Raw genomic sequence first — 14,654 nt, forward strand, 5'->3', positions numbered from 1 at the left:
ATTCCAGGGGAGTAAGAAAGAAGCAAAAGAGTTATTAAGTTCAGACCACATTATGTGTTAGTATCTGAGTCTGGGTTTTGGCCTTATGGTAAATTGCCACCCCTGAGCCCCAAAGCAGTTTCTAAACATCTAGTTATAGATAGAACACTGCTAGGACTTATATAAACAGCTCACAGTTATCCTGCACTGCCTATGTGAACCTGGCAGTAAAAGTTTCCTGGTGGTTCTTGGCCATTCAAGACTTGGAGAAAGGGATAAATTATTTTACATGAAAATAGCAGCTGCTCTTCCTTTAAAACATCAAGTAGTAACTCAGAAAAATTGTGTGCTTTGGGTTTATTTTTGTGGATCCCAATTTTCTTGTTTAAAATGAAATCAAAGTAATTCTGGGTACTTTAGCTGGAGAGACCTATGAGGAAGACAGCTGCCTAAGTAGTAGGGTTTAGGAAGACTGGGACCACTCCTTCCAAACCAAATGCCCGTGCCTCTGCTGAAGCCAAGGTGCCCACAGAAGTGCTCTGTGATGTGCAGAAAGGGGTTAACCTTCGGCACCTGCAGAAGCTGGTGGCAAACTCAGAGGAGCAGAGCATCTGGGGGTTGGGAGAGGCAGGGCACTCAGTCGCCTCTAAAAAGGGGCATTGGCTTTTCTGTTACCACTGATGAGCACAGGACCAGTGGGGCAAAATCCTGCAATTTTTCAAATTAACCCAGAAATCATAACTTTTGCATGGAATCTCCAATTCTCAAAGGTTGGCAACATTTTTTCAAAAAGCATTTTTATGGGCAAACCAGAAAATTTTTGTCTTGTGTTGTAAAGCAGTAAGTGCCTTTAAAAATATAAATCCCTTTGGGGTAATAGTAATACTTAATTTCATCCATTTTTCCTACTAGAATCTAGTGGAGAACATTTCAGCCTCTTTTTGAGAATTGGTTTTGTTAGATAGCAAAGTAGGAATACTGTGGCTGCTTCAGCCAAGGTGGCTTATCATGGCTTATTGTTCAGATCTGGATACCCCGTCTAATATGCTGATGTTCATTATAATCTTTTTATATATTCTCACTTCTTAAAACCAGACAAAAGATACCACAAAAACAGTTGAACTGTAGATATCAAGAATTTTATTTAAGGAAATCACTCAAGTGTTGGGCCATCTATGTTTACCCTTACATTATATATGATTACTTATACAAGGATTCAGAATTTCAGTTACTTAAGAGTAGGATTCCTTGAGAGTTTTCCTAGAATATATTGATTTATTTCATGCCATTTCTCTGCTTTCGGCTAGATGACTACCTTATTCAGTATTTCTCCTCTTCCCGTGGAGATATTTGAAATGAGTATCAGCAATATAAACCTACATAAAGAAAGCAGCCCATAAAACAAGAGTGTTCCACTCCCCTGAGCAAGGAACAATGGGAGTATTGGTATCAGTGATTATGACAGTTACAGTAGCTACCATTTAATATTATCTACCAAATATTACTCTAGGTACTTTGTACCCATCATCTCTACTCCTCACAATACCCCTAGAAAATTGGTATGTTTGTTCTTATTTTACAAATACAGAAACTAAAGTTCAGAAAGAAGAGGCACCATGCTCAGAGTGTCAAAGACAACAGCAACAGAGCCGAACATTAAACCCAGGAGTGTCCGATTGTATCCTGACATTCCCATTCACGGTTTGGCCAACAGTCCAAAACTATTAACGGTTTCTCCCTTCCTGGCCCTCTTGGAGTTTAGAGATATAAAGATGAACCCACCGTTCTTACCTCTAGAGCCATTATACTCCATCCAGTAGAGGAGACACAAAGATATATTTTCAAAACTGCATGGCTGGCAGGAGAATTAGATCCAAATTACACCATATGGAGAGGATGAGCAAGCTTAGAGCAGGGTGTAGGAAAGTTTAATCAAATGGATGATTTTCTAAATTGGATTTTTAGGAATGAGTAAGAATTAGGTTGAAGAAGTAGTAAGGGAAAGAATAAAAGCATAAATAGATGCATGATGCTTGCAGTAAATTGAAAGATGTTGTACTTCTGTACATTCAAGTTTAAGTTGAGGAGTAGCAGGAGACAAGGTGCTTGCCTGTATACTGAAGATAACACTGAAGAGTTATACGGTCAGATTTAGATTATACCCTAGCAGCCACTGAAGGATGGACTGGAGGACATATTTAGAAATTTTAGGACTCTTGTTTTTAACTATTTTGTTCTCAGAAAAATTTTCCCAGCAGAGTTTGTTATTTTGTGCATATAGTAAACTGCCTTTATCTTTACATCAAAGGTAAACTGTTATGAACTAATGAGACCATAGCAGGACACGTTGCTGTTGGCACTAGCCAGCATCATGCATGTATATAGTACCTATTCTCAAGAAAAAAAGATGGACACAGTATCAGCAGAAATCACAAATTTATTAACTCTTAAATATATCAATCAGTCATTTACCATTATGGCAAGAAATATATACAGTGTCCCATGGTAAACTGCAGTGTTTCAAAATGATAGAAGATAATAAATGTGTAATTCAGTTGTGGTGGAGAGAACAAATCACAATTTCCTCACATCTTAGTGCGGAAGACAAACTTGATCTACGGTAATACTTCAACACCACATGCTAAGTTAAAAGTGTAAAAAAAGAAAACCACTCTATACCTATTATTTTTAAAATACATGTATGCCACGTATAGCCGGTTCACAAAAAGGTAAAAGAAATCAAAAAGGGAAAAACGAGGCCATTACTTTTCACAGATCTCATTGGCAGGTTAACATGGCTCAATACATTTACTGTATATATTTATTTTAAATATATATTTTTAAATCGTGTAATTATCAGAAAAGCTTCAATCCATCTACCATACATCCACTAGCAACAATATCTAAGGTGATTAGTTAACACAGAAAGGTGAAATGAGAGAAAGAGGGAGGGTTGTTTAGTTTTTTGCTTCTGCTTTAAAAATAGGATTCTGAAGATTGTGAATTACTATTATTAAAATAACGCTGATGAAGATACCATGCACTATAAAGCATTTCAGGGAAGAAAAACAGCCTTCTAGGAGTTGAATAAACAAAGGAGAAATGAGAAGCACAAAGAAAATCTGGGCATTTCCCTTTTCTTTTTAAACTGGAAAATCTGAACTCCTCAGAGGGAGATAATGTTACTGACACAAGAGAGAAGCTAAGAAAGCACAAGCCACAGGGATCAAGTTCTAAACACTTATGAGAATGGAAATCACTCGCTGGCCTCTCTGACTTTAGAAAACTAGCCCTGCTGGTGGAGCAGGAGGGGCCCGTCCCCACCAGGCAGAACTAAGTGTGTGTACAGGAAACCCTGATGCACTACAACCTGGTATTCGTGCCAGTCGCCCCAGATGGTGGGACACTAGGAACCTCACTGTTTTTACCTGAAATTTAAGCAATTCTAATACCGCTGACCTAGGATCCCTATGTCCAAACTAGAGCCGAAGTAGAATAAGAAGTCTTTAAAATCTTGACATTTTTGTGGGTCTGGAAGATGATCAAAAGTGCTAGTTTAGTTACCCCCATGATGCAAATTTCACTTTCCTTTCTGTCTTGTAGTGTGTGAGAAAAGACAGAAGAGGATGGAGAAAAAGCAAACAGCAACGAGTAAGAGCAAATGGAGAAAAGAGAGCACATATTTGAGAAAGGAACATGAAACTCAGTGAATTCACCAAAAGTGTAAATATATCTTAAAGCGATCACTCATAAATTATGTGAATTTTTCCAGTTTACAGTTTGACCAAAAACAACATGACTTTAGATGGTAGCAAACCAACTGATTCTCATTTCCACATTCATGAGTGATTTTACCCACATATTAACCTACTTTGTTAGACAGCAATTTCAACCAGGATCACACCACAAAACCGAAGGGGTATATATATATATATATATATATTTTTTTTTTTTTTTTTGCTTTTTGTTAAATAAGCCCAAAACTGATTAACAGCAAAGAGTTTTAAAAATTTACATTTCTCTTACAAACTGTCATTCAGAGAATAATTTTGAAGTCTGTTGTATCTTGGCATAAACAGAAACTTGATGAGTAGGTTGTACTTGGAATATTGTGGAATTTTTTTTTTTTTTTGTCTGACCTCCCCCTATTGTTTGCCAACAGTAATTGAAATTTGCATGGAACATCCCCATAGTGCAAGTGTAAACAATGAATAGGAAGGAATATATGACAAGATGGTGCATCACATATGCATTACACGTAGGACCTTCACAACTTCATGCACTCAGACACATGCATGAAGAGGAGGAGAGGACGGCCCAGGGTTACCATCCAGGTGCCTTGAGAACAGAGAATGCAGAAGTGGCACTGTTGATATTTAGCTGAAAGAAAGGGGGGGGGAGCGAGAAATAAGTTATATTGTTTTACAAAATATTGTCAAATTGTTTTGCCAAAGATGTGACCAGGCTATAGTTTTGTAACTCAGCTAAATAGATCAAAAATACAACTGTATAAAAGATCTTTGCTTGTGATCATTAAAAGATGAAATACACAATCTTAAACAGAGACAATATTAAAATAGGAAACAATATTAGTTATCTATCAACTTGTCCACACAGAGCTAAGCTGAAAATAGAAACAGGAACCCAGGCTTCAATCACATTATTGAACTTAAATATGCATTGTAAGCATTCATGTTTACTAAACATATCATTTTGTTGAAAGAGTGAGAAGTTTAAATGCATTCTTAGCTTTTGTCATTTTTCTTAGACTCCTTGGGAAGTTAAACCTGGAAGTCCATTTAATGAGGAATACAGCCTCAAAAGTAGGGAAAACATATTATTATTTAATTGGAGGTCTCTTTCGGTTTTTTAATCCAACAGCAGGGAGCACTATTTCTTAAAAGCTCTGACAAGGTTCAGTGCTTTGAGTGGAGGAGATATTCACAATATTAGCATACATATCTGAATCTTAATCCAAGTTAAGAAACAAATCTTAAAAAACAACACAGGCATGAATTTACAGTCAACTTTCAATTACCCTCTGGAATTACCCACTATATAAGTTTTAAATTTCGGCTTGACTTCCTCTTGTGGCCTGTCTTCATAGTCAAATCCCATTATAGTTAGGCATAGCAAATTAATTTATATATTAACCTTAGCCCAGTGTGTAACACAAATGACTACCTCTAGAAAAACAGAGACCAAAAAAATCCTAGAGCTTGACTTATATTAGGTCTGGATAATTGAGAGTTGTCTGAATTGACCCAGTCTGGACTTCTGATGAGGAACTCCAGGATATCCGAAAATGCCAAGATCCATATGCTGAAGGGAGGCTCTTCTCAGCACTTAATACCTTTAAAACAAGGGTTATGCTCTAAAACGAGGCTGAACATTAGACTCAAGAGCTCATGCAAAAATCCTTTAAGTTTTCAAAGACCTTTTATATTTTCCATCAAATATAATGCAAAAGAAAATATCCGTAAAGGCAAGAAAAAACAGCCATGCAGCTTTTTAGTCATTAGCTCCATTCACAACGTATCATGGAGCAGGATGTTACTTACAAGACCCATATGTGAATGGTTTTCAGGCCTTAGATGTTTGGCCACAAAGAGGTGCTTCCTGAGAAGTTTTCTTTCCCATTTGGAATACAGGATGGCCTATTAAGAGAAGCCCCATTTAAGCCACCTGGCATAAAATGAAGTTTTCTTAAATAGGCTCTATCCCATAAACACTTCAGGGAATTGCAGAAAAACCTAATCCTATAGTACTGTATGAATGTAATCCCTTCCATATTAACTGGCAGTTAGTGCTGTACCTCTTTGGGGTAAAAAACACACAAACATGGGTGTCTTCGTTATTATATTCCTTTTGTCATTCTCTTAATATGCTGGAATTCATTCTAAAAATAATAGCTATCTTTTTTCCCTTCATCTACTTTTTACAAATCCAACAGTGATATCTAATTATTAAGGCTATAGAGAAGGCCTTTGAAAACCACTGTGGTATGTTATTAAACTAAGAAATTTTGATAGATTCTTTGGAGTTGAATGGCTGTTTGTATAAATTTGACTTTCCCATCCCACTCCCCGCCAACCCCCCAAATATTACAGGTGATTCTGGTGAGAGAATTTGGAATGAGATCAGCAGTGCGCTGAACCTGAGTCTAAATTCCCCTTCTTGTTTTCATCTCATCCCTTCACTTATGCACCTTTATTTCCCTTTAATATTCCCCTTTACTCCAGTTGGAGCCAGTCTTCCTTACCTATACTCCTCTACCATATGAAACTAACATCCTGACATGGTCATATCTTTCTGATATTCCTTGATTCTCTACCATTTATTTGTTCCAGGTCTCCAAATGCCACTCGGAATGCTGGACAAGGTCTTAAGTGATATCTTCTACACAAGGTATACTTCCAAACTTATTAACAATTTGCTACATTGGTCATTCATTCCATTCTCCTCTGAAATTATGAACCTCATAAATTTTCTCTGGTATCAGTGATAACTTGCTTTCTAAAGTAAAATTTAAGTTTTTTTCTAAACTAGAATATAACTTTTACCTTGTGTTTTATCTGGTACAAGTTAAACACCTAGGAGATGTACAATAAGTATTCATCCAATTACTGACTGAAAGAGCAGACATAACGTCTGAGGTAAAGCGGCATAGGGAGGAAGACCCTGAGGTACCTGCTACTTGTAATTTAAATGTTATGTTTATAAATTTCTTCTAATATCCGTAACTGAGCCCAGTAGATAATCTATAAGGTTCCTGACACTATATTGGCCACTTTAGAAACTCTTCACCTTCCTCTGCCAATTGTGATTGATGAAGTCGGTTTGCCTCATTACATGATTTAACAAAAAGAAACCCACTTGCTAGGGTATCCTCCAGTTTCTACTGTGTGTGTTTCAACACAAAAACAGCTGGTCTGATCTATCTACAGTTACAATCTGTTTTTCCTTGAGCATTCCCACCTATGTAACTGACTGCTAGCATTAAATAACATATATCATGTTATTAACAATGGAATAAGTAAAAAAACGCTGACCATGGGTATATTAACAAAGAAGCTGACAGCCTGGAAATATTTACTTGATGGGTACTGTTGGCGACCCAGAGCGATGAAAATGAACATTCTGCCACTTTCCATCCCGGCGATGCCACACACGAGTCTCTTCTGACTGCATTGTCTTTGGCATTCCGCTGCCATCCATGTACTGTGTGAGCCTAATGTATGCTATGCAGGCAGCATCATCACCTACCAGGTGTACATGGGGGTTCAGGATAATTGTGTGGATTGGTTTATTGCTTTTGGACAAAGCTGAAAGAGAATAACATGAAAAATAGTTTCTGCATAAAGTAAATCAAAACCGGTAACTTCACCTGGGGCTAATGTACACAACGCTATTCATTCATTCATTCATTCATTCATTCAACTGTGAATTGTTTGCACTAATTGAGTCCCTGGCAAAGTATAAAGGAAAAGAGAAAAGGCAAAAGTAGATAGTCATTATTTTCTGTGTTTCCCTTTATAGCGAATTTAAATGTCACTTTGGAGACTTTGGTGGGAGATGTATTTATTTACAATGGGAAGTGGTTAGAAACAGAAGCCATGATACAAAAACAGAGGGAGAAGGCCTGGCCCCGATGCAGGGAGCAGGTGACAGGATATCCTATGGTCTTGTTCGTTTTTGTTAGTTGGTGAAGTACATGGAACAAGGGGAATATAACAAGTATAAAATATGCAGATAACAGTTTCCAAAACAAAACAAGAAAAAACTGGCCATAGGATGAATTTATTTTCCTATTTCATCCTGTGACTCCTTTACTTCATAAAGTCTATTCCATAATAGTCCAGTGTTGGTCATCCACTGAAAATCCAAAATTTGGTTATTGGTCATCTAGCCTGGTTCTGATTCTTTAGTTCAATCTTTGATTAGGCAGCCCTCTGCAGGTTCTAGCCTTAGGTGTTTTGACAATAGCTACACATTCCAATTTTTCAGTGATCAAGAGATGTGAAGATTTAGTGCAAATGATGATTGATGTCATTCTTTTAGATCACTACCACAGCCTAAACTGTTGTTACCTGCTGTCCAAACCAGCTTCCTATTCTCAGAAGAGATCTGAGTAAACTACTCAGTGCCACAATCATATACAGAAGAATACCTCACTACGAAGAATATGTATTTATGGTAAGTAATGATACATAGTTTGTGTGGAAGTAAGTTAAATATTTAATGGGTTAATTATTCTTTTACTAGAGATGAGATGGTGTCAATGGAGAACCAACTGAAAGAAACATTATGAGGATGAGAAAATTTACTGAAGCTTTGTAAGGCCGATTTACCATGTAATTCTTTGTCTCGCAAATGCCCAGTGAATATTAAAAAAAAACCCATGCCAAGGCAGACATTCGTTCTAATGCTTATAATTACTAGAACTGAGCTTGATTATCCTAATCATTAATACACTTAATTTACCAAGATATCACTGAAAAGAGGTGAATTCATTCTTTCCATCATGCAAACGAAACACAATACCTAGTCTTTAGGCATAAGGAAAAGAGGATAAAAGGAATTTCTAGGTTACTTCTTTTTTGATGACCTCAAGGATTTCTGCAGGAGTTTCTTTTGTGTGGCTATTTGCTCTGAGACCACTAAAATTCTTTTAATGGCAACTGAAATATTTACCTGATCCCTCATTTTCATGTATATTTTACTTTGAAAATGAGCGCTAAATATACTTGAAAGCATTCCTTTATGTCAAATATTCTGACATGCTGTGGTGTCTTTTATTTTTTCATATATACACAATGTTCTATGAAAACTTACTTTTTTGGTGATTCATTTTACAGCTTATACATTTACTGGGACTTATATGGGGTATATTCAATCAACATTACCTTTTATAAATCAGATAGTTTTCAAAACACCAAAGCTTTTAAGCTTGTCATTTTTTAGAAATTTCAAATACAGAAAATTTTATGATATAAAATGCTGGACTAAGGTGAAAATTCTCACTGTAGAATACAGCAAAGAAAACTGCAAATCTGGGAGAAATTCAAAGAGAAGTTGGAAAAGGCATGTTATTAAATTTAGAATAAATATACCATTTTCAAAGTAGAATCGGTGGAAGTCCATCCCTTCCACTAAATTACCCAAAGCTTCAGGTTCAAAAGCAGTAAGGCCGGGGTCACAGATTTTCCTGTAGGGACAAATAAACAACAACAACAAAAACCAAAAATATAATTAAAATAACCAATACATGAGTTAATACCTTTTGTTTCCCACATATCCACTCTTATTTATCAAACTGTGAAGGAGTCTCTTTAAAAAAACACTAACAATATAAAATTTCTTTCACAGGCCTGGTAAAAAGGCAGAGAACTCTGATGGGGAAAGATAACATAGCAAGTTACAGGAGATGATAATCTATACTACTTTAGGAATCTCTCTTTTTTAAAAATTTCTGCTTTCTCATATTTACAAGGTGAATTTTCTAGTCTTTCTCCAGTTTTTCTCTTAGTTTTTAAATACTAAGTCCAATACACTCTTCAAGTCATACAAAACCAACTTTGTCTCTGACATTAAATAATTTGGAACAAATTAACCTTCTACATTCCTGTCAAGTATCCATATTATTGAAGGCATGTGTCACATCCTTTACTTCCTGGAAAAGCTGTATTCAAAGTTTATTGAACTTTTAAAATAAAATTAATAAAATGTACAAATTAGTTTTCTTTTTAATCCTAGAAATGTAATTCAATAAAGAGATTCAACATTTTTAAACTTTCTTTGGAGAAATTCATTCAACAAAGAATTGTTAAACACCTACTAAGTAGCAGATATTTTTTGAAACAATTACAATGCAACAATTAAGACTGAAATAGAAATAAATACAAAGTGCTTAAAAACCAGATTACTTACATATGGGACAGAGAAGATTTAAGAGAAAAAAAATGTGAGCTGGGCTTTCAGGAATATGTAGGAATTGTCCGAGTGTGTGGTAGGTGGTAGGAAGAAGGAGGGTAGCAATGACAATAGCATAGTAGTGTGAGCATGTCTGGGGAATAATGGTTAGTCGTTTGATCTGGTGAGCACTGGGTATGCATGTAAGTCCATGGAAACAAAGGGGGAAACAGTTCCTTGGGCTTGTGGTGATCAAGGTAGGCTTCTCAGAGGAAGTGACAGAATATCTGGATTTGACAAATTAGTGGAAGTTTACAAAGTAGATAAGAGGATTTGGGACTATTTGGGGGCTACATCTAAAACATTCCCCTTTGGGGAGGTAAAACATTTTAACTGTTCAACAGAAATACAAGTTTCAAAAGGCCAGCTCACTATGGTTCTTTGCAATATTGTTCATAGAATGTGGAACTGATATTAAGGAAAACTTTAGAAGTAGAAAATACTTTAAAAATCGAACAACAAACCAGTGATTATCCTTTGTGTTAAAAAAAAAAAAAAAGCCTTAAAGGCAGGGGTAGCAGGTGTAGCGGGAAGGCATTTTACATTTTGCCTTAGACTTGCTGGTGGGCAGGTACTACCAAGCTCAAAGTCAAATATATATAATCTCTAAGAAGCAAATGGGAAGAGCACTGTTTCTATGGTAATGGAATTTATTCTGCCAGGGTCTACTACTTCCTCTATAAATATGATTTTTGGTTGTCAACATCGGTGAATCAAAATTTTTTACTACTATATATTGGCACTAAAATCATCTGAGAATCACTGTGCCATGATCGATCTCTTTACCTAACCATCAAAAGAGTCAACAGATCTGAAAACCTGTTAATCTGTTCTTTCTCTCTCTTATGTATGTATGCATTTATCGCCTGTCATAGGCTTTGGATTAATAAAGGATTCACAAAGCTGCCCCTTGATGTATGTGTGTGGCACACATGCTCTGAACAGGTATTCTAAGGACTTCACCAATGTATTCTATCATCCAGAAAGCTCCCAAGTGGAAGGTCCTGTTGGATTATCAGCAACATCAGGCCAGATTACAGGCCTCCATAGGCAAACTGATGCAATTCCAAGGGATTGCATTATTTAAAACACCTTACATTGAACTATTGGAGAAGATAGGAAATATCCCAGTTTTGCCTGGCTACCACCCCCACCAAAACACACTTTTTACTATTCCACAGGAGAATGCTAGTACCAAAAATATATATATATTTTTAAAGAGTATTTTCATGTTTAGAGAATCCTATTGGTCTAACAAAGTTATCAGCAAAAAAGGATAAAAGAGCAGGTTCTATGGCACGGACTTCTCAACTGTTTAAAAGGGAACTCTGGTCTCTGACATAGTTTTCTTTCAAACTTCATATTGTACTATTTCATTTCAGGTATTTATTTTAAATCATGCTAAATAGTTGATACAAATACATATGTATATGCATGTGTTTGCATCTATATGCACATATACAATTTATAAGTAGCAATCTTGGATTTAATTCTTACCCTCAATTACTCTTTTCCATTATTTTATATTTGACTCTTTGTAACTGATGAAAAAAGAAATACCTTACATAAAATTGGGGAAAAAAAGAAAAAAAAACTTCACACATAATTGCATTTCCCAAGGCAATGTTCTTTTATCCTTTTTAAAACCAATTGGGCATATCTCATTCCATTTTTAATGCTTTTTTAAAATTGTAGCTGGAATAATTAATGGACATCATGACTATATCATAAGCATTTTGCCAGAGTGCCAGAAACTGCAAAAACATCTACTGTACCAAATGCACCACATATTACTTACTGGTTACCTTAATGTTGGACAGATGCTTCCAATTTTTCACTATTATGAATGCTGCTTCAAAAAATGTTTGTTTATAATTTTTATCCATGCTTTACATTAAAAATCCACACCATGTTACATTTTTGTTATAAGTAAAATTAGAGGGCTAAAACAATTTGAAACTTCATAAATGCTTTCTGGCATATATGAGCTACATATATCCCCCCAACTCCTGCCACCACAACTAACCTAAAGGTTTGTTTCTATTTATACCCCATCCAGGAAAGTCACCACAGTCCTGCAGGATCTGCACCCCGTTGGTTGTCAGCAGTTCTTATCCCTGCGGAACTGATGGGCAGAAAATGCTCTTGCCTTGAAATTTGCAAATTTTGGCTTTTTAAAATTATTATTTTGGCTTTTTTTTTAAGTATACAAGTTTTATCTATTTGGGTTGCCTAATCATTTTATCTTCTCATTTGTGATTATTTCCTTTGCTTTTAAACTTAGAAAAATTATTCCAATCAGAGATCAAATTCAATCTCTTTTTTGCATTTAACTCTTTCATTCAAGAGGAGCTCACTTGCATGGAGTAAGGGGAAGGCTTAGACTGATTTTTTAATCTTCACCCAAATAGCTAGCTTATTGACCCACATACTTTGTGAAATAAGCCTTCATGCCCTATTTATCTGAATGCTTTATTTTTATTTGGAGTAATTTCCTTTACACACTCTATGATCCAGTAGTTCATAAACTAAGCATTTGGACCTTCCTTCAAATAAATTGTTACCTAAGAAACAAACTCCTAAAAGAGATGGAGATAGAGTTGAGGTATACTGGCTGAAGAGGAAGAAGGCTGCCTGACGTTGCCTCCTGATCTCTCTCTGTCCCAGAACCTCAACAGAGTGTGAGGCAAAACATTTCTGAAAACAAAATGCCTTTTTTTGTGCTTTTCTCTCTCCTAGTTTTGCTCTCATGGATGCTCTGCCTGGAATGCCTTCCCCACACAGAGGTGCTGGTGATTACAAGTCTGTAAATTGCCAGAGAAAGCCCCAGTCCTGCTATGAGAAGTTCTTGTCTTTCCTCTCTCGATCCTACATCTATTTCTCCTCTGGGGACACTTAATTTATACCTTGAAATAAAACTACTGCTAACATCAACCTGGGGTTAAATATACATGAATTCTGGTACACTGAAGAATGCATTCACATAGAAAATATTTTGTCATATGCACGAAAGCAAAGTCAAAGTAAGTGTGCCTCTACTCACGTGTAAGCTTCAAAGTCTCCATTGTTGATGGCTTCAATCAGTTGTTCAGTGACTTTGATAATTTCTTGCTTTCGTGCTAAAGGCAAAGATAGAGCATTTTATGTGGCTTTTGTCCTTTATTCTCACAAAACTCTAACAATATTGCTATTTTCCTTCAATGGGGTTTTACTGTTGAAGACATAGCCTTCCCTGAACCGTGGTGTTATTCTCTCTGTGATCTTGCTGCTCACAGTGCAGAGACCATATCATCTACTTCTTCAGAGAAACTGATGGACACACACATTCTCAGGTTCTACTCCAGACCTACAGATTCAGAATCTGTATTTTTAACAGGACCCTCAGGCGCCTGAAGTTCAAGACTATTTTTTTTTTTAATAAGTTCTCATTACCTTTATCAACTTGAGTTTGTAAATGTTTTTTCTCTTGAGTATTAACAAATGTTTATCTTCAGAGCATAGATGATCTTTTACAATGAGACACTTTGTATATTTTTTACACTTCAGCCCAATCAACTCTACAAAAGGGGGTGCCAACACTGTAACTGCCATCATATTTAGACAAACGGCCTTCAGTAAATTGTAAACTAGAAAACAAACATATGAATCACTATGTGGATGTAGGCAGATAATTAGATAGAAGCTGCCCCACAGAGCTGTCACTCCAACACCAAACACGCTTTGTTTCTATTTCTAGCCCACAATTGGTAAAATTATTAATAGTTGGCTTGGCTCAAATCCCACCTATTCCTGTAATTTCCTCTGATTATATCTGCAAGTGTTCTTTGCCTTTTTTGAATGCCTATAGTGTATCACTCATTTGGTAATTAAGCATATGCTATATACCATGACACCTTTAGTTAAATTACTGGTTTTAAATTCTTTTTAAACTTTATTCACTGTGTAACTACCTTTCTGTTAAATTAAAAGCTCCCCGTGTGGGGAGGTGGTGGTGGGGATGTTATTATTATTATTATTATTTTTTGGTATCCTTTAAGTTTTATTCCAATGTCTTTTTTTTTTTTTTTAAGATTTTATTTATTTGACAGACAGAGATCCAAGTAGGCAGAGAGGCAGGCAGGGGGTGGGGGAGGAAGCAGGCTCCCTGCTGAGCAGGGATGTGGGGCTCGATCCCAGGACCCTGGGATCATGACCTGAGCCGAAGGCAGAGGCTTTAACCCACTGAGCCACCCAGGCGCCTCTATTCCAATGTCTTTAATAAACGAGATGCTCAATAAGTTTGTGAATTTGATCAACTGCTATTAATGATAATCTTTTGACTTCAGAATACTATTCTGTTACTAATGAAATTCATGAAATTTTTAAAAATTAAATTTCCCTGAGTTTTGCTTTAAGAACAATGTGAAATTTCCTTAAATCACTGGAAATAAACTGGGAGAGTCACAAAAAGTTATATCCATTCTATCTTAGTGAAGTTGCTATTCATCATAGAAAAAGCTTGGTTTTAGTTTGTTATTGATTAAAGGCAACCAGTATGTATTTTCAATGAAACAGATCTTCATTAAACAGGTTTTAACCATAAAATTAAATGTTCACATTATCCAGGTTATGATATTCCTTATTTAAAATAAATATCCAGTAAACCAAACTTGACTTCATTTATACTATATGAGACTAAACTATAAAATATGATTTGTCCATAA

General features: G+C 36.0%; 1 protein-coding gene across 19 annotated transcripts in view; it reads right to left on the reverse strand.

The window, feature by feature from the left end:
* Positions 1-2,398: 2,398 nt before the first annotated feature.
* CAMK2D (calcium/calmodulin dependent protein kinase II delta) overlaps positions 2,399-14,654 on the reverse strand; it is a 335,351-nt gene continuing 323,095 nt past the window's right edge. For 12 of the 19 annotated variants that reach the window (XM_047718293.1, XM_047718277.1, XM_047718275.1 and 9 more), the window contains 5 exons: positions 12,995-13,070; positions 9,093-9,187; positions 7,076-7,304; positions 5,541-5,636; positions 2,399-4,359 (listed from right to left, as the gene is read on the reverse strand). In XM_047718293.1, the coding sequence (XP_047574249.1) occupies positions 5,570-5,636; positions 7,076-7,304; positions 9,093-9,187; positions 12,995-13,070 (467 nt within the window). In that variant the 3' untranslated portion in view covers positions 2,399-4,359; positions 5,541-5,569. Of the gene's footprint in view, positions 4,360-5,540; positions 5,637-7,031; positions 7,305-9,092; positions 9,188-12,994; positions 13,071-14,654 lie in introns of all 19 variants that reach the window. The other 7 variants (XM_047718289.1, XM_047718280.1, XM_047718286.1 and 4 more) reach the window with 2 other exon arrangements.

Source organism: Lutra lutra, chromosome 2 (assembly GCF_902655055.1).
Source record: "Lutra lutra chromosome 2, mLutLut1.2, whole genome shotgun sequence".
Taxonomy (NCBI): Eukaryota; Metazoa; Chordata; class Mammalia; order Carnivora; family Mustelidae; genus Lutra; species Lutra lutra.